General features: G+C 54.3%; 2 protein-coding genes across 2 annotated transcripts; both read left to right on the top strand.

Moving 5' to 3' along the window:
- The first annotated feature begins 7,014 nt into the window (after positions 1-7,014).
- On the top strand, positions 7,015-9,266 carry CIPC (CLOCK interacting pacemaker). The gene is made up of 3 exons (XM_081334675.1): positions 7,015-7,414; positions 7,661-7,836; positions 8,008-9,266. The coding sequence occupies exons 1-3, from the start codon at positions 7,225-7,227 to the stop codon at positions 8,839-8,841; spliced, it is 1,200 nt and encodes a 399-aa protein (XP_081190801.1). The 5' UTR covers positions 7,015-7,224; the 3' UTR covers positions 8,842-9,266.
- Positions 9,267-11,861: 2,595 nt separating this feature from the next.
- On the top strand, positions 11,862-18,470 carry LOC308671989 (cytochrome P450 2G1-like). Its single transcript, XM_081334523.1, has 9 exons — positions 11,862-12,262; positions 14,393-14,555; positions 14,644-14,793; positions 15,439-15,599; positions 15,941-16,117; positions 16,651-16,792; positions 17,120-17,307; positions 17,669-17,810; positions 18,139-18,470. Exons 1-9 carry the CDS (start codon positions 12,083-12,085, stop codon positions 18,318-18,320), a joined length of 1,485 nt encoding a protein of 494 aa, XP_081190649.1. The 5' UTR covers positions 11,862-12,082; the 3' UTR covers positions 18,321-18,470.
- Positions 18,471-23,429: the final 4,959 nt, after the last annotated feature.

The following is a 23,429-nucleotide window of genomic DNA, read 5'->3' as shown; positions in this document are numbered from 1 at the left end:
AGAGCCGAGTCCCAAGGGTTGCAGCTGCAGGCCAGCCTGGTGCGGATGTCGGGATTGTGTAGTTTGTGATGCTGGTCATGTCAAGGTAAAAAGCACCTTTGTAGAGGGCGAAGGACCGTGCTTCAGAGAATGCATGATGTGCATGCAGGAAGGCAATAAAAACACGACGCATAGTCTTACTAAATACCTTTTACTTACAAAAATATAAAACCTAAATATATATATAAAGAGAGCTAGCTCCACTACATCCTAACGTAACAGACAGTAACAGCAAAGGTGAATAAAACAATAAAGATAAACACTGTGAGAACCTCTTCTAGACATGCGCACTAAACAGACTGAAACCATAATATAACTAGTCATATGGGATTCACTATGGTTACCAGATAAGTTATCACAACAGGTGCAGAGAGCAGGGGAAAATGTACAGTTAGAAATGAACTTTCTGGCGAACAAAAAAACCAAAACGTGCAGTGACATTCCCCTTCTTTCGTCAGCAAAGTGAAGACTCAAGTAAGGCACATCTTCTCACGCAGATACTCATGCTGGGCTGTAGGAAGTGGTTTGTTCAGCATGTCAGCAATTTGATCACGTGTAGGCACATACTGTAATGTCACAAAACCTTGTTTAACCAGTTGCCTTATGTTTTGATATCGGATGTCAATGTGTCTGGACCTTGAACCTGTAAAACGTGTTTCAGAAATATAAACCACAGATTCATTATCTTCCATCACTGTGATCGGTCGAATTGGATGTGTCCAGATATCTGTGACTAAAGCATCAAACCAGGTTAAAGAATTGCATGCATCAGACACACAAGCATACTCAGCTTCTGTAGAAGAACAAGAAACAAAATTCTGTTTACGCACATGCCAGTGAACAGGACATCCATTTAAGAACATCATGTAACCTGATGTACTTTTCCGTGACTTCTTATCACTCGCCCAATCTGAATCTGCATAACAACATAACTCTGCATAGTCAGTATGTGTGGGTTCCAACAACAACTTCATGTCTTTAGTGTGTTTTAGATACCTCAATAACTTTTTAACACATGTCCAATGAAACTGTTTTGCCTTGCCTACGTGTCGTGATAAAAGATTAACACTAAGTGCAATGTCGGGTCTAGTCCAACTACTAATATACAGCAGCGACCCAATGACTGAGTGATATAGTGTTTGATCTTCGAACTCAGGACTTGGTTCATGTGCCAAAATGTGAAAGTCAGTTTGCATGGGTATACTTACAGACTTAGCGTCCTCCATGTTACAGTGATGTAACAGTTGTTCAATCTTCTCTTCTTGTGTGAGACTAAACCCCTTCTGAGTTTTGGCAATTTGAACACCTAAATAAGTGTTAATACATACCTTGGGGAGCACCTGCAGCCGGCGTCAACTTCCCTCCGCCCAGTACGCTCCCACAGAGAGGGCCTCCTCAGGGTGCCGCCGGTCAAAGAATGCCGACTGGTGGCCCCCAGGGGGAGAGCGTTCTCTGTGGGTGCACCGGATTTATGGAACCATCTTCCGGTTGAGCTCCGGATGGCGCCCGATCTCCGCTCCTTCCGGCGCGACCTTAAAACCCATCTCTTTAAACAAGCGGGCCTGGCCTGATGGGACGGGGTGGGATTTTTATTAATAACTTCAATTTTAAATTTGTATTTATGGGCATTGTTTAATCATGTTTTAATAATTTTAATTTTAATTTTTGTATCTAACTTTTATGTATTGCCCTGTTCACCGCCCTGAGTCTCTTGAGAGAAGGGCGGTATATAAATTAAATTAATAAATAAATAATAAATAATAAATAAATAAAGACTTCAATGTGAAAAACTTTTGTAAAGCTTTAGCAAAAACCTCACTCATCTGCTTATTTGGACCAATATAAACAATATCATCGACATAAACAAGAATTATCTCATACCTATTACCGGATCTTTTAGTAAACACGCATTCATCTGTTTCGGACTTAATAAAGCCCATTGAATTTAGTTTGTCAGAAAGACATAAGTACCACATTAAACCAGACTGTTTCAGACCATAAAGACTTTTGTGTAGAAACCAGGTATCCCCTTCTTGCTGTCGGAAACCTGGAGGACCTTTGACGTAGATGTCCTCGTCAAGATCAGCGTGTAGATAAGCCGTTTCAACGTCGAACTGGAAAACTTCCAGGCCAAGGATAGTTGCAGTGGCTAAAGCAATTTTCACACTTTCAGTCCGCACTGTGGGTGAGTATGTATTTGTATAGTCCTCAGGATAACGTTGAGCAAAACCCTGGGCTACGAGTCTGGCCTTGTACAACGACTCACCATTCGGCTTCTTTTTGATCCTGTAGACCCATCGAGTACCAATAACTTTCTTGTTTGCTGGAGGGCTTGCAGGCGTAAACACTTGGAGTTTCTTTAGACTTTCCATTTCAGCCTGCATTGCCTCAAACCATTTATCTTGTTCTGATTCAGGAAGATGTTTGATCTGTGTGAACTTCTCAGGTGGAAGTGTAACATTACAAATCAAAGGTACAGGTGTTTTTGTTACTTGCCACGAATACCGTTTTGGAGGGATTCCCTTTGTGGTCCTCTTGGAACATCTCGGGCCAACCGTCCATGATGTGCATGTTAGATGTTTAGTGCCAGCCATTGGCAGTTCCCCAAAAGGGTCATCAGATGGAGGCAAAGAGGCTTCTTTGCTTCCACTGATGAGCCAAGGGTCTCGGACCCACAGCCCCATTGGTGGGAGTGTTTTATGGTCAGGGAGGGACCAAGACCCCCCATAAATACCTCTGCACAAGAGGCTGCTCTTTGTTCTAGCTTCTAGTCTCCATTTCTCCTTCTAGTTCTTAGTCCTTCTTTTAGTCATGTAATGTTAGCTTGTTTTATTTTATTTCTCTCTCACATGCAGGCATGAATGCTTTCATGCCAAGTATCTCTTTCTCTTTGATCTATCATGAATAAAGCTAATATGATTGCATCTCTGCGTGATGCCTTTGCTTGGAAGCACCTTTAACGATTCATTGTGAGAACACCTCACAGTGCATGCAGGAAGGCAATAAAAACACGACGCATAATCTTACTAAATACCTTTTACTTACAAAAATATAAAACCTAAATATATATATTATAAAGAGAGCTAGCTCACTACATCCTAACGTAACAGACAGTAACAGCAAAGGTGAATAAAACAATAAAGATAAACACTGTGAGAACCTCTTCTAGACATGCGCACTAAACAGACTGAAACCATAATATAACTAGTCATATGGGATTCACTATGGTTACCAGATAAGTTATCACAACAGGTGCAGAGAGCAGGGGAAAATGTACAGTTAGAAATGAACTTTCTGACGAACAAAAAAAAAAACAACGTGCAGTGACAGGTCAGGCTTTGAGGGGAATTGCAGGTAGCATTCCAGGCTGAGCAGGTACAGCGGAAAGGCCCTCCTGCCGCCAGTCCCGGCTCGGTTCCCAGGGTCGGGTGGGGCCTTGTGGCTGCCTGGTTGCCTCGTGCTGGGGCAGGTGAGTGAAGAGGAGACCCGTGGAGGCACAGAAGCAGCTTGAAGGACTCTAGCTAGCAAGAAAAGAAGGGGAGGGGGCTTTCTGCACCCCCTCTCCGTGAGACAGGTTGCAATCATCCTGCTGGTTACCCCCCTAAAAGCTGCTGTTTCTAAGGTCCCTGCTGATGTCCCAAGTGGTCCCAGGAGCTTTTCCCAGCCTCCCAAGCAGCTGCTGGCTTTCCACCGTCTGGGCTCTGGAACCATTGGGCTAGGCACGAACGTGCAGGCATGTCCACCTGAGAGCAGCTGGTAATCTGTGCTCCATTTGGCTGGCACCCCTTGGCTTCCCTGTCTTCCTTGGGCCTAGGATGGGTCAGCTGCTGTGCCGAAAGTTAGCTGTGAGGGGTCTCTGATGTGATGGCCGGCACATACACATCAACCAGAATACAGCTGGAAGGGACCTTGGAGGTCCTGTAGTCCAACCCCTTGAAGCAGGAGACCTTGTACCATTTCAGGCAGTTGGTTCTCCAGTCTCTTCTTAAAAACCTCCAGTAAAAGAATACCCACAACGTCTGAAGGCCAGCCGCTCCACTGATTAATTGTTCTCAATGTCAGGTAATTTCTTCTTGGTCCTAACTGGATTCTCGATTAGTTTCCATCCATTGCTTCTCCTGCCTTCGGGTAGGAAGACGCCATTCTGGGAGTTGAAGTTTACAAGTCTTAAAGTTGCCAAGGTTGAGGACCCCTGCTTTGCAGGATAGGCTGATCCCCTCTTTTTTATGGTAGCCCCTCGGATATTGGAGCATTGCTACCATGTCCCCACTTGTTCTTCTCTTCATTAGACTTGCCAAACTCAGTTCGTCATATCTTTTAATCTCCAGGCCCTTAATCATCTTAGTTGCTCTTCTCTGCAGTTTACAAAGTCTCAACATCTTTTTTGTAACATGACCAAAACTGGGTGCAGGATTCCAGATGTGGCCTTACTAAGGCTTTATAAAGAGGAACTAATACTTCCCGTGATTTTGATCCTTGGAAAGAGGAAAAAAGGGAAGAGATCCTCTGTGTTTGCTCCTGTGTGTCCCTGTGTGCACCTGCACACTCACACGATGTAGCCACCCTCGCCTCTGCTCTGCCTGGCAGGAGGTGGGGTGAGCGTGCAATGAACAGAGTGAGGTGGCCATGAGCAAGTGTGCGTTCCATGTGGGGCAGTCCTTCCAAACCCCGTCCAGAAGTCTCTGGGGTGATCTGTGCATGCGTGCACGAGAGGGTGGGGGCTTCCCTTCCATTTGCCAACCCCCCTCCCCGCTTTCCTTCTTAGTTAGGGTGGAAGAAAGTTGGCTGAGGACATAGGAGCAGGTGAGAGACCGTCTCTGCCCCATTCAGCAGGTAGGTGAGCCTCTTGGGGGTGGACAGATTAATCCGGGGGAGGGGGATTGGCTGCCCCCCCAGCTAACTCAGGGCCCTGGATCTGTCTGCAGCTATTCCCTCCTCCTCCCATCCCATTACTGCTCTTTCCTTGTGCTGGTAGCAGGTGTCAGCTTTGACTTTTTGGCCTGTTACCAAACCATAGTTGATGGTGATTTAGTCCAGCATTTGTGGGAGGAGGGATCAGCTGGGTGGGGGGGTTGCTTCAGTCACGGGCTGCAGAGTAATCGCCCAGATCTATTTTCTCCAACTCGCTCTCCCTCGATTGCAGCGGGTTGTTTCACAAGGCTGTGAAGGGCAGCTGGGATCTGCAGAGCACACAAAGGTGCTGCCAAAAGAGGCCCGGCACCTTTAGCTTGCTGGGGGTGCCCCTCCAAAGCTGTGCCAAATGGGGGCTCCTTTCGCTCCGACCTGAAAGGTGCATGATGGGAGTTTTAGCGATGGGGGAGGCTGTGGCAGAGGTGCACGACTGTCTGGCTATTAGAAATGGGGGAGGGCAGCTGAAATGTGGGTCTTGCTTTTGGGGCTTCAGGGTGGGGATGATGGGTGGGCCCAGGAAGGGAAGGGCTGCCCGAGGTGCCGGGAGAGCCACCAGCCGTGCACTGGCCTCTCTTCCAGATGTTCTGCTCTCTTTGCCCAGAGCTCAGCTACAGGAGCTAGAAATCACTCTTCTGGGTGATCCCCAACCTCTCTCTCTCTCTCTCTCTCTCTCTCTCTCTCTGTGTGTGTGTGTGTGTGTGTACATGCACATGTGTGTAGGAGGATCCCCTCTGCTGCATTCCATTGTTTGGAGCTGGGCTGGTTGGGCACAGAGCAGAGGCAATCGCCTGTCTTTGAATGCGAGGAGGAGGAGGAGGAGGAGGCGGCCTCCCAGGAGCAGAGACTGGACCCTCCCTCCCCCCTCCCACCTGCCCCTCCCTTCCCTGGGAAGATGCTAAGCAGATATGTGGCCAGCAAGCTGACGGGGGGGGGGGGGACTTGAGAGCTCGCCTTGGTGGGGCACAAGGGCTGGACCGTGAGGGCTGAGCAGATTGAGGACTTGCCCCTTGGCACGCTTTAAGCGGTGGTCCCTCACTAGCCACATCTCAGCATTTGGGGCAGGATGGGGCTTGGATGCTGCACAGATAAGTCAGGCCCTCTGCACCACCCATCAGCCCGGGGGGGGGGGGCTGAGCTGTCTTCACCAGCTTTCCCTTCTCCCCAGAGGCGCCATCCCTGAGTTGGCGATGGTGATAGAACGAGACGGGGAGGTTAGTAATGCACTGGATCGGATGGTTAGGAGAAGGAAGGGCCTGGATTAGTTGCATAGCCCAGAAAGTGGCCAGGAGATCAGCCTGACGAGTGTGGGAGGGGGGTGTCTGGCATTCCGGCCTTGGAGGACAGCGACGGTGCTGCCGCTTTCTCCAGCCCACTGGGCTGCCTGGCTGTCATTAAGGGGGCTTGGGTCTGCCACCAGGGAGAGGCTGAAGCCGTGCCCATGGCTGCAAAGCCCACAAGCCCCTCTCCTCCAGCCGGAGAGGAGGGAGCCGAGCAACCAGGCAGGCTCACTAGCCCTCCGCACCCGCCTCCCTGGGCTGCTGCAGCACATGGTAGGCCCGGTGCTCCAGGCACCGCCCACTCGGGCACCCTGCTGCCCACCCCCGAGGAAAGGGGCGGGCACTGAGCACACCGCGGCCAGCCGGAGGGGCCCTGCGATTCTCAGCGAAGGAAGGCCAGACTGAGCACTGAAGAAGTGCCAGGGGTGGGTTCACGGGCGCACAGGCTGAGTCCAAATGGGCACCCCCTCCCCAAGGGCCATCCGCTGCTTCTCTTTTTCACAGGACACCCTCAACCGCACGCAGGCAAGGCCCCTTCCTTGCCAAGACAGCCCCTTCCCTCCGCCCCCACAGGGGAAGGTGGATGGGTCCCACTGGCGCCGTATGGTGGCCTCTGTGGTACTGCAGAGATAGCGCTCCAGTGGTTTGGTGGGTGGGATGCATTTCTTGCAGCCCCTCCACTGATGGAATAGGGACTTCCCCAAGATAAATCCCCCCCCAGCTCAGTCCCTGGAGACTAGGGGTGCCCGTGAAGTGGCTCTGCTCTGCCCTTTGGTGCCTGCCCTTTGGGGGGGTTGCGGAGGGGACCCCGTTAGCATGCCTGCTTCCGCCCAGCAGGGGTTTCATGGTTCAGGAGGGGCACGGGGAACGAGCCTTTCAGATGCTGCCGGGTGCCATGTTTGTGGCGGGTTAGGGGTTCTGCTTTGTGGGGTTTCCTGACTATTCCATCTTTCCCACCCCCATTTTTGCCCCCCTTAGAGAACTGAGAGGCGCAGTCATGCCTTCGAATGAGCCCTCGGCCTCCCGTTCCTGGCCTGCAAGGGAGGCGAGGAGCCCGTTGGCCAGGCCAGGTTCAAAGTGGGGTGTCCATGTGGGGCAGCCTGAGAAGATTGAAAGGGCCACCCATTATGGCCCCCCCAAGCCCAGCTGCCCAGCGAGTGAAGGAGAAAAGGACTCCGGATTTTCAGGTATGGACCCTTGCTGGAGGTCTTGCTGCAGCAGCCCCGTTGCTGGGGTAGGGTCTCTGCCTGTCCCAGGAGTGGGGAGTCAATTGGCGGGGGGTGCTGGATGGAGGTGAAGGTTGCCCCACACGGCGTGGGCTGCGCTGCAGAAGTGGCAGCCACCAGGGGATTCCATGGCCAGGAGCACTCGTGGCAGGGGCCACCCACCTGCCCTCTCGCTGCCCTGACCTGCTTCCCTCCTCCTCTGCACAGACAGGAGCTCGGAGTCCCTGAGTGCGATTGAGCAGACGGACAACGAGGACCAGGCCGCCCCTTGCTTGCCCCCGGGGCCAGCTGAGTTGCAGAAAGCGAAGGGGGGGCTCCTGGCCAGCACCTTCCCTGCTTTGCTGGCGCCTCGCTACCTCATCAAGAACATGATCCCCAAACAGGTAGCCCCCTGTGTGGCTGGCCAGTCCCGTCCCCCTGGCCTGGCTGCCCCAGCCTGGTCACACCAGGGGGTGGGTTCCCCTTGCCTGCAGGAATTGGATGCCGTTGGTGGTGAGGCTGGGTGGGCACCCAACCCAGGGAAGCCCCCTTCTGACGCCCTGCCCCTCTTGCAGACCCTGGGAGTGTCCCCCACAGCCCCCTTCTTGGCCTGGAGCAACCAGCACCCCCTGGACAGTCACCACTGCTCTGCAGCCCGCCTCCTCCTCCTCCAGGAGCCCATGGCCTTTCTGAAGCCCACGCTTCCCAGCCAGAAGCCCTCTGCCAAGGAGATCCACTTCCCCACCCTCCGCACTTACCCCAGAATCGCTTGTCATCCAGGCCGGCAGGCTGAGGAAGGACCCAGCCCAGCGGGAGAGCCCGGCAGGCACAAGCAGTTCTGCGTGGCGGAAGCCCCAAAGGACACCTGTGAGGAACCTCCAGAAGAGTTGCCTGGCAGCCCCCAGACTTCTGCCCTTGGGAGCCCGGAGGGGCCTGCGCGCCCCCCCCTGCCTTCCTGTCCTGGGTTAGCCTCTGCTGGGGGCAGAGCGGTTATCAAGGGTGCCAGGAGGCTGGGGGGGCAGAGCCTGGCGAGACAGCACCACCTGCGCAACACGGTGGAGATCCTGCGTAGGTCAGGGCTGCTGGCCATCACACTACGGACCAAGGAACTGCTCCGGCAGAACAGCAGCACCCAGCGGGAGCTGGCCCAGCTGCGGGAACAGGCCCAGCTGCTGTGCGAGGCCGTCCGGAGCAGTGATTCCCGGGCATGGGCTCGCCTCCAGGATGCCGTTGGCCGCTCGGCAGCCCCCTGGCCCAGGAAGGGGGGCGGCACTCTGACCCACTTGGGAGAGCAGCGAAATTTAGCTGCTCAGCCCACAGGCCCTCTCTTGCCCAGCCCTGGGGAGCTCCTGTCCAGCTCTGGGCCGGCCCTTAGCCCAGACACCCCCTTGGCTCCGGCTTTGCCTTAGCTGCCCCAAGAGCTCACATTGTGCCCTGGGCAAAGGGGCGCCGTCTCCCTTGCCAACCAGCTGCCACCAGGCCCTCCCTGGCCTGGCCTTCCCTTACCATCTTCTTTCCCCGGTGTGGGTCTCGGTCTCAGGGCGGGCTGGTTTCTCCTGAGCCCCCAGGATGGGGCTTAGCAAGCACAGGATCAGAGCCCAGTGAGACGGAGTGGGTGCCGTTTGGGAAGCAACCGCCACCGAGCTGGGCGTTGTTTGTGCCTGCCGTGAGCCTTTGTCTGCAGAGTTTGGGCAGTCGGCAGTGGCTGTCTGGGCAACGCTGCCCCTCGGCTAGCAGCTGCGCTGGCTTGTTCATCAGGACATCTGCCCTGAAGGAGCTGGTTCTCTGCTGATGAACATTGGCTGTCCAGAAGCCTGCTCTGCTGTTGCCAGAACGGGCATTAATTAAAAAAAAAAGCAAAAATCTGGATGGCATTCAGTCTTTGTTTTTTGCCATAGCCCTGTGTGGGTAAGAGGGTGCCGGGGGTGAGCGGGTACTGGGGCAGCAAAACCACCTTGGGGTGAGGAAAGTCTTGGGGCACCCCTGGCTCAGCCTTTCAGTCTTCCCCCTTTGGCCAGAGCAGGGCAAGCCTCAGGCAGCCCCGCTTTCTTCAGTGAGCAATTTAACGGAAAGGCTTTTGAGAGATCTGCTCCGTCTTGGCATCCTCTGAAGCTCAGGGGCCCAAATTTTGCCTTTTAATGCAACGCAAAGGTGCCAGGAGGCACTTTGGGCATTTCCTGCCAAGGAAAGAAGGTGGCAGGCAGGATAACTGACCCCAACCCTAACCATAGGTATCTTCAGGGGCCAGGCTGCCACCCCCACCGTCCTGGTAGGCAAAGCCCCCTTGACTTGTCTGAAGAGTGACAACGGATCCTCACTGGGCAGCTGGCTGTTGGGGTGCAGAGGAATTTGCAGGGGGTTCCCCTCCCTCCCCCTTGCTTTCTCCTGGCTGGAGCGGTGGGTGGAGGGACACAATGCCCAGGGGCTGCTGCCCCCTCCTTTTGCTGCTCAGCGACACATCCCAAGAGGTACACTGCTCCTGACTGGGGGGCTCTTCCTTCTTGTTTTGGGGCAGGGAGATATTTCCACCCGCTTCGGCTCAGTTCTTTGCCAGGGAAAGGACTGGCTGGAGGGTTGCAGGGAAGGCAACTCCTGCCCCTTTGCTCAGGGCTGCTGTCCAAGGTGGCCCAGCCTGCCCTTCTCCCAGACGCCTGGCTGCCTCCAGCTCGGCCTCCCCGCACCCCCCCCACAGCAGCGCCCCCTGGAACAGGCGGGGTGGTGGGCAAGCGGACCAGCCGAGCCCTTGCCACACGCTCCCTCCCTGCTGGGGCGGTGCTCCCGTCTTCAGGCCTGATGCAGAACTGCGGAGGGGAAGAGAACGAGGCAATTAGCGGTGCTAATTGCCTTGGGATAGGCGAGCCGTGATTGGTGGGGCAGCTTTGCCAAGGCTTCTCTGGGCCCTTTCCCTCCTCTGGGCGGGGGACCTTTATCAGCTTTGGCTCCCTACCTGGGGTCAAATTCCACTGGGACTTACTTGTTTTTGATGAAGATGCATTTCCACTGTTAGCACGAGGATATGATTTTAAACAAAAAAAACATCCATTTCTTACTAGAAAAACCTCTAAAAATTTGCCTTTGCAGACTTCCTTCCAACGCTGCATGAGCTTTGCCCTTTGGTCTCTGAGCGACTGGCTGTTTGAGGGAGATCAGGCTTAAAATGCACTGGGAATGATTAAAAATCACACATTTACACTTAGGAGCAATATACACAACTGGCAAGATGAATATTGTCTCACACCCGGCACTAAACAAAGACTTTGGGTCACTGAAGGCAAAGGAAGATGGCACAACTTTGTGTGCCACAAGAGTCCCCAGGTAATTGCCCTGCCCCACCCCATTTTTGCCAGGTGTGTAAGAACTGTCGTTCCCTGTTGGCTAAAGACTTTCCTGAAAATACTTAAAGATGCAAATGTAGTCACGAGGAAGATGCCCACATGTAGCATTTCCCTTGTCCACCTTCGGCCAGGCCTGGCCTTGTCCTGCCTGGCCTGTAGTGGGGTGGCTGTCTTCCCTGTTAAATTTCTTCTCTGGAGTCAACATGGTACACCTGATGGGTTGCAACCTGCTATGCCCACGGCATTCTGTGGGGACCAGTCCTTGGAAGGGATCCGGTCAGAGGGGGTTCCCCGGAAGGGCCGCCACGTCCGACTGGGAGGCTCCGGCTGCTTCAGTCCCCGGGAGCATCTTGCTGTCATACAGTAGGAGAGGCTAAAGGACAAGTCCTGCTTCAGCCTCGCCCCGCTTCTGGCCCCACCGATGGGGTGCCCTGAGAGAGCCACAGGGCCTTTGTCCTCCTCTTGTGCATGGGACAGTTTCACTCTTGGCTGCATATGAACTTTCTGGCCTGCAGAGTGCCCGATGGCAAAGCCCAAATGCCAGTCAGAGGCCCCACCAGATGCCAGTCCTGAGAGCAGCAGCCCATTTGGTCATCAAGAGGAGTCTCTGGGCTCCTGATCCCCAAGTCAAGGCCTGGAAGCAGCTGTGCCAGCTAAATTCGGACAGATGCAGATTTTCCCACCAGGCTGGGCACAACTGTTCTCATAAACCTGACTCGCCCAGAGATACGTTTAAGATGGGTGGCCTTATAAAACTTTTAAACCAATCAAGCAATATCGAGCGACCCCTGGCAGAGCCTGAAAGGCTGGAATCTTGCATTGGCGGGACTGGCACTGCCTGAAGGGGCTACCAGTCCCCATCCCCAGGCCTGCCACTGCCTCCCTTCCTCCAGGTCTCTGAGCGCAGCTGCTGAGGCTTCCGGGGTGCCCTTGCTTGAGCTGGGAGGCGATGGCTCCCCAGTCTTCTAGCAGTCTCGGTGGCCCTCTGAGCACCTGGAGTGGAGTGGCAGAGGGAGGCCTCCAATGCCAGGACCGGCCCTGGGCAGGAATGCAGCCATGCCCATGGGGACTAGGGGAAAAACAAAAGCGAGGAGATAAGCCGTGGCATAAACACTCTGCAGAGATATGATCCATGAGCCTAGGCCATATGATTGTTTTTTAAATAACAACACTGTTATTTCTGATTTGGCAGCCGTGTCTGCGATTAAGCATTTGATATATTTACTTAGTGCTCTTACATAACTCAGAAGTGGTGCCAAACCCAGCCACAGTTAAATGTCCACAACCCCACTGAACCTGTGCAAAGGCTGACACCATGGAGCTGGCAAGCGCAGTCTCCCTCTTCTTGGTCGCTTATCTCTCCTACCTCGCCTTGCTGTTCGTCCAGAGGAAGTCCTCTGCCAGGGGACGGCTGCCTCCTGGGCCCACTCCTCTGCCTCTGATTGGGAACTTCCTGCAAATCAAGGGATTCAAAACCTTGCCGTCCCTCCTCAAGGTAAGTCCTCCTCTCTTGCCCAGGAGATGTTCTGCCCTCGTCCACTTCCACCTTGCCCCGGTCTCTGCTGGGTCTCTCCCGCCAGCGCCCTGGGTCTTCTCCAGATCCCCCAGCGGGTGAAAAATCTCCCATGTTCCCAACCTTCTCCTTCTGCCACACCTCCTTCCTCCCTCAGGACAGTAGGCCGAATCTTCTTTCGGGATCCAGTCTGGCTCCGTCTTCTTTCCTTTTTTCTTTCTCTTTCGGCTCCCGTTTATTCATTCACACCTACATGAAGCCTGGAAAAGGTTTTCCCCCTTGGCCGAATCATCTTCTGATCAAGCAGATCGAGTGTTTTCTGAGGAGCCTCACGATCCAAGATTAGAGAACACTTTTCTAGGCTAAAGCGGTTCTTGAGAAGCCTGATGGGGCTGGGAAGAGGGTTTGCTTACCTTGGGGAACGTTGTCAAGATGGTTCGGCTGGCAGAGGGAAGCCTGTCCAGCACCCCCCAAAAGGATAACACACAGCCTTGACATGGAGGTTGCTTTTTGGGGAGCAATTCTATAACCCAGAGTAGCCACCACCCATTTTTAATCCGTCTAGTGTCTGGGATATTAATGATGAAACATCAGGAAATGCAAATATCTTCTTTCCTACACACCTGAAGGATACAGGCGCTGCCATCGTTGTCAAAAGACCCCCCCAGGGCGGTGTCCTACTTTGGGAGGGGGCTGGGGTCTCTTCTGCCTTGGTGAGACTTCGGGGCATTATGCAATTTGTCTGTGGACTCAACGGACATGGTTTTGCCAGTGTGGTATGCTACACGATGAATAAAGGAATATTTATTTAAAACAATCAATATTTATGTTCCAAGAACTGGATTCTCAAGGCAACTGGTGATTCATGAGGCAATTCTTCTGGGCTTAAGATTGTACCTCACAGCAACTTCAGCGGCTGTGCTGCAAAAGTTCTGTGTCAATCGCAAGGCGATTGAGCCACCGAGGGGCTCTGCCTTTCTCTAGGAAACAGTCCTGCGAGCTGAATGACTCTCGGCTCAGCGAAGTGCCCCCCCCGGCGACTCTGCTTCAAATGGCGGCGGAGGCTGGTTTCCACCGCAGAGAACCTCTGATTGTGTTCAAAGAATTTCTAGTAATCCAGTGAGGAGAATCCTGTTGGTTGTGTGCAACTTGTTGAGGAAGGAAGAACTTGGAAGCAAAGTTCAAGGGAGTTTGGATGGAGCCCACCCCCCCCCCGGTTTCCACCCTCTGGCAAGGGCACCCCTGGGTCTCCTCACAAAGGCATGGAGGGGCTGCCTTCTCCTCCCTCCGCCCTGCAGCCCCGGGAACCTGCTCGGTTCCCCATCTGAGTTTGTGCTCAGGCTGACCTGGCTTCGCTTTTCATGGTTACCCGGTTCCCGAATGTGAGATGGGGGCTCTTAAGTCAAAAGAACCCGTGGATCAGCCAAAGCTGGGCAATGCAGCTACCCACTAAGGCAGGCGGGTGATCCCTCTGTGGAGAGAGGAATCCTGCAGGGCGGGGCAGAGGGTGGATGCCTCCTGGGGGCCGCTTCTGCCCCCCCCCCGGGAAGGGTTTCGGCTGTGGCGGCTGCTCCCTTGCCCTCGGAGGTAGCTGCCTGGAGGATGCGGCGGCCCAGCTTCACCTGAAGCAGAACGATGGCCTTTCCGAGATTTTTATTCCACGGGGCCATCTGGCGCTGGCGGTCTGGATCGGAGCACAGGCAGTCCTGACTTGCAACAGTTCATTTAGTGACCATCCAAAGTTACAACGGCACTGAAAAATGTGACTTAGGACTGTTTTTCCCACTTACGACCGTTGCAGCATCCCAGGGTCAGGTATCAAAATTCAGACACTTGGCAACTGGCTCACAGTTATGACGGTCGCAGCATCCCGAGGGAGCACGTGATCCCCTTTTGCGACCTTCTGACAAGCAAAGTCAAGGGGGAAGCCAGATTCACGTAACAACCGGGTTACTTGCTTATCAACTGCAATGATTTTCGTAACAGCAGAGGCAAGAAAGGTTGTAAAATGAGGCAAAACTCGCTGAACGACTGTCTCGCTTAAGAGCACAAATTTTGGGCTCAATTGTGGTAGCAAGTCGGAGACTAGCCGTGTTTCCTCTCCCTGTGCAGCTACGGGAAAAATACGGCCCCGTCTTCACGGTCTACTTTGGGAACCGCCCGATTGTGGTGCTGTCCGGCTACGAAGCAGTGAAGGAGGCCCTGATTGACAAGGCGGAAGAGTTTTCCGGGAGGAAAACCAACCCCACCTTGCAGAGGACCTTCCAAGGATATGGTGAGGGCTCCAGGCTGGGAAGGTGGGAGCCGGTCAGGCCGGCCCCTCTTTCCTGGCCACGGGGCCCATCACTCTCTTTTGCCCTCAGGGGTGGTCTTCTCTGAGGGGGAGCGCTGGAAGCAGCTGCGCCGGTTCTCCCTGACCATCCTGAGGAATTTTGGGATGGGGAAGAAATCCATCGAGGAGCGGATTCAAGAGGAGTCCCAGTTCCTACTGGAGGAACTGCAGAAGACCCAAGGTGAGGCTGGGCAGGGGGAGGGGGAAGGGAATCGCTTGAAAGGCTTTTGAACTGACTGGCCAACCAGACAATCACTGTAGGAATGCTGAGTGTGGACGTGAAGATGTCTAGGACATAGAGCTCTAGGGCTGGAAGGGACCTCAGAGGTCTTCTAGTCCAACCCCTTGCTCAAGCCAGGAGACCCTGAGTAGAGGGTTAGACTTGAAGACCTCTAGTCCAGGAGACGCTTGGGCTGGAAAAGAGCATCGCAGGATGTCTTCCTCTTTGCTGACCCAAGGAACGGAACGGAACAGAACAGGGATCCCTTCCTCTCGACATGAATAGATACTGGAATGGGACAACAATTCAATTTAGTTATTTAAAATAATTTTAAAAATTATTTTACTTTTTGTCCCTCTTTTGACATGATTCTATTCCACCATTTCTTCGACAGTAGGGTAGCGCTTGTTCCGTGACTAACTGTCCCCGCAGGGTGAGTTGGCTGTGGCCAGCTGGGTGCGATGAGTTGCCCTAGAGTGTCTGTACGGGGGGGGGAGAGGAACCTCCCTCTGCGCCCCCAGGAAAAATCAGGAGAAAATTGTTTACCTTTTTGGTCCTGAGCGGCTCCTGCCACATGTTGATCCTCTCTTTCTGCCCCCGCACCAGAGAAGCCCTTCAGCCCCATCTTCGTCCTCAGCTGCGCCGTGTCCAACATCATTTGCTCCATCGTCTTCGGCAATCGCTTTGACTACAAAGACAAAGATTTTCTGGCCCTTATGAAGATGATGAACGACAGCTTTCGGCTGATGAGCAACAGCTGGTCTCAGGTAGCCCCACACAGCCCCTCGCCTCCCTTCAGCGAAACGGAAGGATCGGGGATTGCTGCTCCCTGGACAAACTGGCACCATGCCAACAAGTGGGGCAGTGCCAGGGCTTGGCAGGGTGCCAGGGCTTCTCCAAGGCCCAAGCTGGGCAGCCAGGAGGCAGGAAAGGAGCCTTGGAAGAAAAATCTCCAAGATTATTTCGGTTCCTCTCATATCAGCTGTATTCTGCAAATATATCTGCTGATTTATTCTTGAAATGCTGCATTGATTGATTGATCTCATTGTCTGACTAGGCTGGAATGAGCTCTTTTCCAACAGATCCTTTTCCCACTGATTTCCTGCAGTTCTACGATATCTACGCCAACCTCTTGAAGTACTTTCCAGGGCCGCATACTGAGATCTATGACATCCTGGAAGACATGAGGCTCTTCATTGCCAGGAGGGTGAAGAAGAACAAGGAGAGCCTGGACCCCAACTCCCCCCGGGATTACATCGACTGCTTTCTCATCCAGATGGAGAAGGTGGGATGCGGGCAGGCAGCCACGGGTGAATTCCCCAGCTCCGAGGCTTTGCCCCTGGGCAAAAGGTGGTCCACGGGTACATGCTGTCCCTTTCTAAGCAAAGGGCCGGGAAGGTTGGGGGACTTGAGCTCCTCAGCCAGATCTCGCAAAAAGAACCTCCAGCTCTAGTCAAAGGGAAAGTGAGGGGACATGTTCCGTGTCGTCGGTCCCACCAACCCCCAGGGCACAGTCCTCCAGCCGCCCTTTCTCCCTCACGCCGAGGGCAACCTTGGGATGCCCAGCGTTTGCAGCTCCTTTCCTGCAGAGGGCACTGGGGCACTGGCAGAGATGGGTCTGGAGGCAGCTGAAGCTGGAAAGGGACGGGCACTGGAGGGAGCGGGTCTGGTGGGAATCCCCTTGGCCAGTCCGGCCCCTTTCTAGGACGAAGGGGCGCTTAGTAAGCCTCCAAGCAGGGAAACCCCCCAGCCCAGATGGAGAGCCTCATTCGAGGCCCCCCAAGGTTCTCCTTCATTTCGCTTCCGCTTCATCTTCAGGAGAAGGGCAACCCTGACAGCGAATTCAACCTGAAGAACCTGGAGATGACCACCCTGAACCTGTTCTTTGCCGGGACGGAGACGGTCAGCTCCACCCTGAGATACGGATTCTTGTTGCTGATGAAGTACCCCGAAGTGCAAGGTATTTGGGGGGGGGTGGATTCGGCCCCACTGCAGCATTTCTCTCTAGCTAGGAAGCTGCCCCTCCGAGAGCCACAGGGATGGCTAGGCCAGGGAGAAGTTGCTGTGAGCTGCACAAAGGCCTGGACGTCAGCCTAAGAGCCACCCATTAGGAGCTTCCCCTGCCATGGGGCGAGGGGGGTGGGGGATGCCAGCCCCATGGCCCCCGAGAACAGCCTCCTCAGCAGGGGAGACCCTCCAGCCTGGCTCTTTAGTCCCCCAGCAGCTGATCCAGGTGCATCAGAGAGGGTGCAATTGAAGCAACTGAGTTAAGACCACCTTTTGACAGCAAAGATGCATGAAGAAATAGACCGTGTGATTGGCCAGAACCGAATTCCCAACATTGAAGACCGTAGCCACATGCCCTACGTGGATGCGGTCATCCACGAAGTGCAGCGCTTCAGCGACCTCATCCCCATGAACGTGGCCCACGCAGTCACCCGTGACACGGAATTCAGAGGCTACCTCATCCCGAAGGTTACACTTTTGGGGGTGGGAATGGGGCAAGCGGGCATGGGGGGGAGGCAGCGTGTCCCCACCCAGCAGGATCAGGCGGAGAGCTTCTGGACCGAGGAGGGCTGGCCAGCATGCAGGAGCCCTGAGTGGAGAGTGCCCACCTCGAGGGGGTAGAGTTTGCTAACTTCCCAAAGCCAGTGCCTCCTCTCCCCCCATCCAGCTGACCGTGTGCGATGGGAGTCCCAAAGGACAAGCCAGACAGAAGGGTAGGAAAGCCCAGACTCGGCACCAGTCAAAACCAGCCCCGGTCTGACCATCTCTTGCCCCAAATCACCACCTGCCCTGAATCTTTGCCCCTCTGAGCCGGCCTCCTCTTCCTCAGGGCACAGAAGTCTTTCCCCTGCTCAGCACCGTCCTGAATGATGGCACCAAGTTTAAAAGCCCCAAAGGGTTCCACCCTGAGAACTTCCTGGATGAGAACGGGCGCCTGAAGAGGAATGATGCCTTCGTACCCTTCTCCGCAGGTACAGCCACATCCAGCCCCCCTTCTGCCCCCCTCTTCTGGGCCAGGCAGCTGTCCCTGGTTTTCCTCCTCTTTCGCCCTGCTTTTCCGGCTCCCATGCCAAGCTGGCACTGGGGGCTGCCTCGGCACTTCTTGCGCATGCTGGACACACCTTTGCTCCCACTGGCAACCCAGGACCCCTGGCGAGAGGCAGGCAGTGGCCCCCTAGGCAGCTGCCCTGCCTTTTCCAGAGAGTGGTAAGTGGCTCCTGACTGTCCAGCTTCAGGCCAGGAGACAGCTTGGACCTGCCCGGAGGGTCTAAGCCTGCTTCTCTTGCCCTCTCCTCACAGGGAAGCGCCTTTGCCTGGGGGAAGCCCTGGCCCGTATGGAGCTCTTCCTCTTCTTCACCACCATCCTGCAGAGGTTCCGGCTGAAGCCTGTGGGGGACCCCAAGGACATCGACCTGACGCCCCAAGAGTTCGGCTTTGCCACCATCCCGCCCCTGTACGAGCTCTCGGTCGTCCCCCGCTGAGAGGTGGGAGCCAAGCGGGCTTTTGCACCAGCTGGACTTTTTGGGGGGGCTGTGTGGTCTTCTTCTCTGCGACCCATCCGGGGCCGAGAACTCTGAGGGGCTGGGAAAAGGTTCCTCTTCCAGGTGTTTGCCTTGACAATATAAAGCTTCGCAGGGAACTGGTACAGCCTTGGTTTGTTCTAAGCCGGGGGGGGAGGAGGGGGGGTCAGGTTTGGTTTCCTGGATGTTATTGTACCCCAGCATAATCACCGGGGCAAATCTAGGTGGTTGACATGGTATTGCTTCAAGACAGCAAAGCTGAAAAAGTAAGAGAGCGCAAAAGCCAGAGAAACTGTGATCTGTTCAGCTCGTTGCGTGAAAAGCCAAGAGACGCCCTCGGCCCCCAGCCTGTCCTGGGCCAGATGGCCCCCACCGTGGAACTCAGGAAGTCCACTTACAGGGGGCATGGGTGCCGCTTCCTCTTGCTCAGCCCATGAGCTTTGGGGGTATGTGTGGAAGGGGCTGGCCAAAAGACCAGGGACCCTTCACCCCTGTTTCTTGGGCCAGTGGAACAGCTGGCCTGCATTGCCCCGGCCTCCTCTGGCTGCCAGGCAGCACCGGTGTGCACTGAGCTACGGTCAGCTACTCAGGCCAGTCTCTGGGCCAATACCAGAACACGAGGATCCAGCCAAATGGGCCGAGCTTCAGCAGGATCTGAAGCAGCTGCTGGAGGGTTGCAGCCAAAGTCAGTCGAAGGGAAGCAGTTCGCACAGAAGTGAGGGAAGCCCCAAAGCAACAACACCTTTACCAGCCCTTGACTCCCAGGCTGCATTCATACAAGGTGCATAATTTAGTTGCCCCCCAGTGCATTCAACCATCACCTCACCTGCATTCACGTGGTATGCCAAGAGCCCCAAACCCTAACTGTGGATGATGCTAAGTCAGGGGTGTCAAACTCAATTTCATGGAGGGCCGCATCAGCATTGCGGTTGCCCTCAGGGGGCCAGGTGGGTGTGGCCTGGGTGGGTGTGGCCTGCTGGGTGGGTGTGGCTAGAGTGCGTATGGCCTGCTGGGTGGGCGTGGCCAGCTCCACATCGTTGGCATCAAGGGTGCCTATGGGGGTCTGGGCAGGAGTGGGACAGATCTGAGGGTCTCTGGCAGGAGGAGGGTCTCTGGGCCAGGGCCAAGGCAGTGGGGGCCGTTCCCTCACTGTTTCCAGGATGGCTTCACGGGCCACATGAAACCACTTTGCGGGCCGGATCCGGCCCCCCGGGCCTTGTGTTTGACATGTCTGTGCTAAGTAAAACTGGGCAACTGCAGCTATGGAACCTGATCTGAATTAGTTGTGTGAACGCAGCCAGGAAGGAGAAGAGGAAGGAAAAGAAATAACAATAACATGCTGATCTATGGCCGTAACTTAAATTGGGAGGAGGGGGGAGTCCGCCATGCAGAGGGCTGAAAGGATAGCAGGGCAAGAGAGTGAAGGGGCCACAGGCCAAAGGGCTCCCCTTACAAAGCAGCTTTTCTGGGACCAGGATCATCATTAGGATTAAAGCTTTTTCTCTCCTCCCCCCTCCCCCCCACCCCGCCGCCCGTGTCCCCAGACACCATCCAGACTCTGATCCAGACTCAGCTGCCCTTCACTTTTCAGAAAACTGCTCCACTGAGAGTTTTTGTGTGCCCAGTTTTGCATTTGGACATATTCTGACTTAAGACGTTTCCTGGGTCAGCCATTGCTTCGCAGTCCCCTGAATTCCACTGCATTAGAACAGCCTGGGCTTTTGGGGTGGGGGTCGGGGAGGGGGCTGGGAGCTGGGAGCTGCACATGCAGCACGGGCAGATTGAGCAAAGATGGGCCTTCAACACCTCTTGAGATAAGTCATGATATCAAGGCAAAAGACGCGGCCGCCTGCCCGGGATCTCTTCACAGTCCTCACAGCCAGCTGAAGCCCAGTTTTCAACTCCTGTGCAAGCCTAAGCATCACCCTGAGGCCAGGCAGCCCCAGGGTATTACAAGCCTCTGAAGCTATAATTGCTCTCCTCCTAGAGCCACAGGGCTCTACAAACAGAAACACAACCGCAACTAAAGCAGCAAGGGAAAAAAAAAACCTGTCCAATGCCCGGACATGTTGCCATCTTTTGCTTCACCTGCTGAGTATCTATCAGAAGGAACCATCAGCCAGAGGAATGTTGGTTGCCCAGCATAAACATTTCAAAGCACTCGACTGGCACCTGTTTGGGATATCCAATTGCATCAGGTGTCAACATGTTGTTCAAAGCTCTGGCTTGGAGCAAAGATACAGAAGGATCTGGACAGACTCGAACACTGGGCACTATCTAACACAGACATGTCAAACACAAGGCCCGGGGGCCGGATCCGGCCCGCGAAGTGGTTTCATGTGGCCCGCGAAGCCATCCTGGAAAGAGTGAGGGAACGGCCCCCACTGCCTCGGCCCTGGCCCAGAGACCCCCCTTCTGCCAGAGACCCCCAGATCTGTCCCACTCCTGCCCAGGCCCCCATAGGCACCCTTGATGCCAACGATGTAAAGCTGGCCACGCCCACCCAGTAGGCCATATGCACTCTAGCCACGCCCACCCAGTAGGCCACGCCCACCCTGGCCATACCCACCCGGCCCCCTGAGGGCAACCGCCATGCTGATGCGGCCCTCAATGAAATTGAGTTTGACACCCCTGATCTAACAAAATGAAATTCAATGGTGAAAAAAGTAAGGTTCTACATTTAGGCAGGAAAAATCAAATGCATAGGTATAGTATAGGTGGTACCTTGCTCAATAGTAGTAACAGTGTGCTGCAGCTGCCAAAAAAGCCAACACAGTGCTAGGCTGCATTAACAGAGGGATAGAATCAAGATCAAGTGAAGTACTAATACCACTTTACAATGCTTTGGTAAGGCCACACCTGGAATACTGCATCCAGTTTTGGTCACCACGATGTAAAAAAGATGTCAAGACTCTAGAAAGGGTACAGAGAAGAACAACCAAGATGATTAGGGGGCTGGAGGCTAAAACATATAGGGAACGGTTGCTGGAATTGGGTATGTGTAGTTTAATGAAGAGAAGGGTGAGGGGTGACATGATAGCAGTGTTCCAATATCTCAGGGGCTACCACAAAGAAGAGGGAGTCAAGCTATTCTCCAAAGCCCCTGAAAGCAGGACGAGAAGCAACGGATGGAAACTAGTCAAGGAGAGAAGCAACCTAGAACTAAGGAGAAACTTCCTGACAATTAGAACAATTAACCAGTGGAACAACCTGCCTCCAGAGGTGGTGAATTTTTATTTTTTTATTTTTTTATTTGCTCCAACACTGGAGGTTTTTAAGAAGAGACTGGACAGCCATTAGCCTGAAATGCTATAGGGTTTCCTGCCTGAGCAGGGGGTTGGACTAGATGACCTCCAAGGTCCCTTCCAACTTTATATTATTATTATTATTATTATTATTATTATTATTATTATTATTATTATTATTATTATTATTATTATTATTATTATTATTATTATTCAGGAACGGTATGATGGGGCAGGGGCACGAACCCTGACCTGGACGGAACACTTCTGAATGCTTTTTTCACCCACTTTCCATGCTTGGGGCACTTTTGCAATTGGAGAGTGGCTATTTTAAAGATAGTCTTGTTTCTTCTCTGTCATCTTGGCTGTGACCTGCTGAGCCCCCCCCCCCATGCCACCAGCTCCTCCGCGCCTTTTAGGCAGCCTCAGGGTCCTCCTTGTGAGCAGCCACACCTAGCTTGGCAAAGTATGTCCTGCGAAGGGAGAGCAGTTTACATAACCCGTTCTCTGCTTAAGCCTCTTTCCCAACTCACAAAGGGAGCTCCGGGGAAGGGCTCGAGTTTCTTGGGCCTCTCACGGTTTCTCATGGGGCTCAGCCTTCCTCGCTCGGCCCTTTGTTTGCCAGGGCTTCTCTGCACGCCTGCCAGCTTCCTTGGGCTTGGCTGCTCGGCTTGGTTTCCGAGGAACCATGACAGAAATGAGCATCGTGTTTACAGGAGACATTGTGAGTGTTGCGTAACCCTTTCACAGGTGGAATTTTACCGGGCAGCGCAAGAGCACATGCAGAAGCCAAGGCTTGGGCAAGGCAGGCAGCAGAACCCGATGTTTAACATTGCTTTGGGGTGGATATAAGGGAGGGGAGGGAATTTCAGGCCTTACTTGCTTTCTGGCAGGAATGAATTGCTAGCAGGGAAAAGGGGAGATTTGCTGCTCAGCAGGAAGGGGGCCAGCTGGCTTCCTTCAGAAACAGCGGGGCAGATGTCTGAAACTGTCCCTTCTGGGACCACACATGGTCCACGTCCACCAGAGCTGGAACGTGAAGGCAGCCCGGGAGCCCCAGTCCCTGGGGGCAGGGCAGTCGTGCCCCTGCCAGTGGAGAGACGCGCCGGAGCATCCCCGCTGGTCAGACCGCGTTCCACGGCGAATGCGCCACGCTCCACTGGAGCCAGGCTGTGCTGAGAGCAGAAAGGGACGGCGGGAGGCTTTCCCAGCCCACGGATGGAGGACAGGGCGACGCTCCCCAAGAGCTCAGAACAGGCGGGCAGCCTCTTCCTCTGAGGCCCCGTCGAGCAACGGTGGGAGACGGGCCCTTTGCACTGCTGAGCCCCTCGGCTGAGCCCCCACCTGAGCCCCGGGAAGGCCGTGATCAGAACCTTTACTTTGTTTATACTCAGACAACTGACCCTGAACTCCGGCCCTCTTGACGCCAGCCAGATTGCGCCTGCTGCCTTCCAAGCCCCCAGCAAAAGATGACCTCAGAGTTTGATCCTCTGGGTCTTTCAGTGGAAAAATGATAAGGGACGTGTTGCAAGAAAGGAGAAAAAACACAGAAACTGACACTGTCGTCCTCTTCACGGGATTTGCAAAGTGGAGGGGTTTTTTTTTGTTTAGAAAAACCTCCCCCCCCTTCCTGCTCAAAGGTGCCTGTGCAAAGTTCAGTTTGATGAGTCAAGCCATCTCCTCAATGGAGGATCCACGTTGGAAACTTTCCCGGAGGAGTCCTGAAGCCCAGAGACATTTTGGCTAGTCTTGAGCACCCCCCAGCTCCCCCCTCACCCCATCTGGGTTCCCAAGGGATTGTGCCACACGTGGGCAGAGGGGAAGC

This window comes from Vipera berus (genome assembly GCF_964194415.1).
Source record: "Vipera berus genome assembly, chromosome: 9".
NCBI lineage: Eukaryota > Metazoa > Chordata > Lepidosauria > Squamata > Viperidae > Vipera > Vipera berus.
Note: the sequence above shows the minus strand (reverse complement) of the source record. Positions and strands in the feature narration are given on the sequence as shown.

Bases quoted from the DNA above. Each gene is read 5' to 3' on its own strand.
- LOC308671989 (XM_081334523.1), top strand. From the start codon at position 12,083: ATGGAGCTGGCAAGCGCAGTCTCCCTCTTCTTGGTCGCTTATCTCTCC. The intron at 14,556-14,643 runs GTGAGGGCTCCA...TTTTGCCCTCAG, and splicing joins GAGGACCTTCCAAGGATATG to GGGTGGTCTTCTCTGAGGGG. The intron at 16,118-16,650 runs GTGGGATGCGGG...CTTCATCTTCAG, and splicing joins TTCTCATCCAGATGGAGAAG to GAGAAGGGCAACCCTGACAG.
- CIPC (XM_081334675.1), top strand. From the start codon at position 7,225: ATGCCTTCGAATGAGCCCTCGGCCTCCCGTTCCTGGCCTGCAAGGGAG. The intron at 7,415-7,660 runs GTATGGACCCTT...TCCTCTGCACAG, and splicing joins AAAGGACTCCGGATTTTCAG to ACAGGAGCTCGGAGTCCCTG. The intron at 7,837-8,007 runs GTAGCCCCCTGT...CCCCTCTTGCAG, and splicing joins AGAACATGATCCCCAAACAG to ACCCTGGGAGTGTCCCCCAC.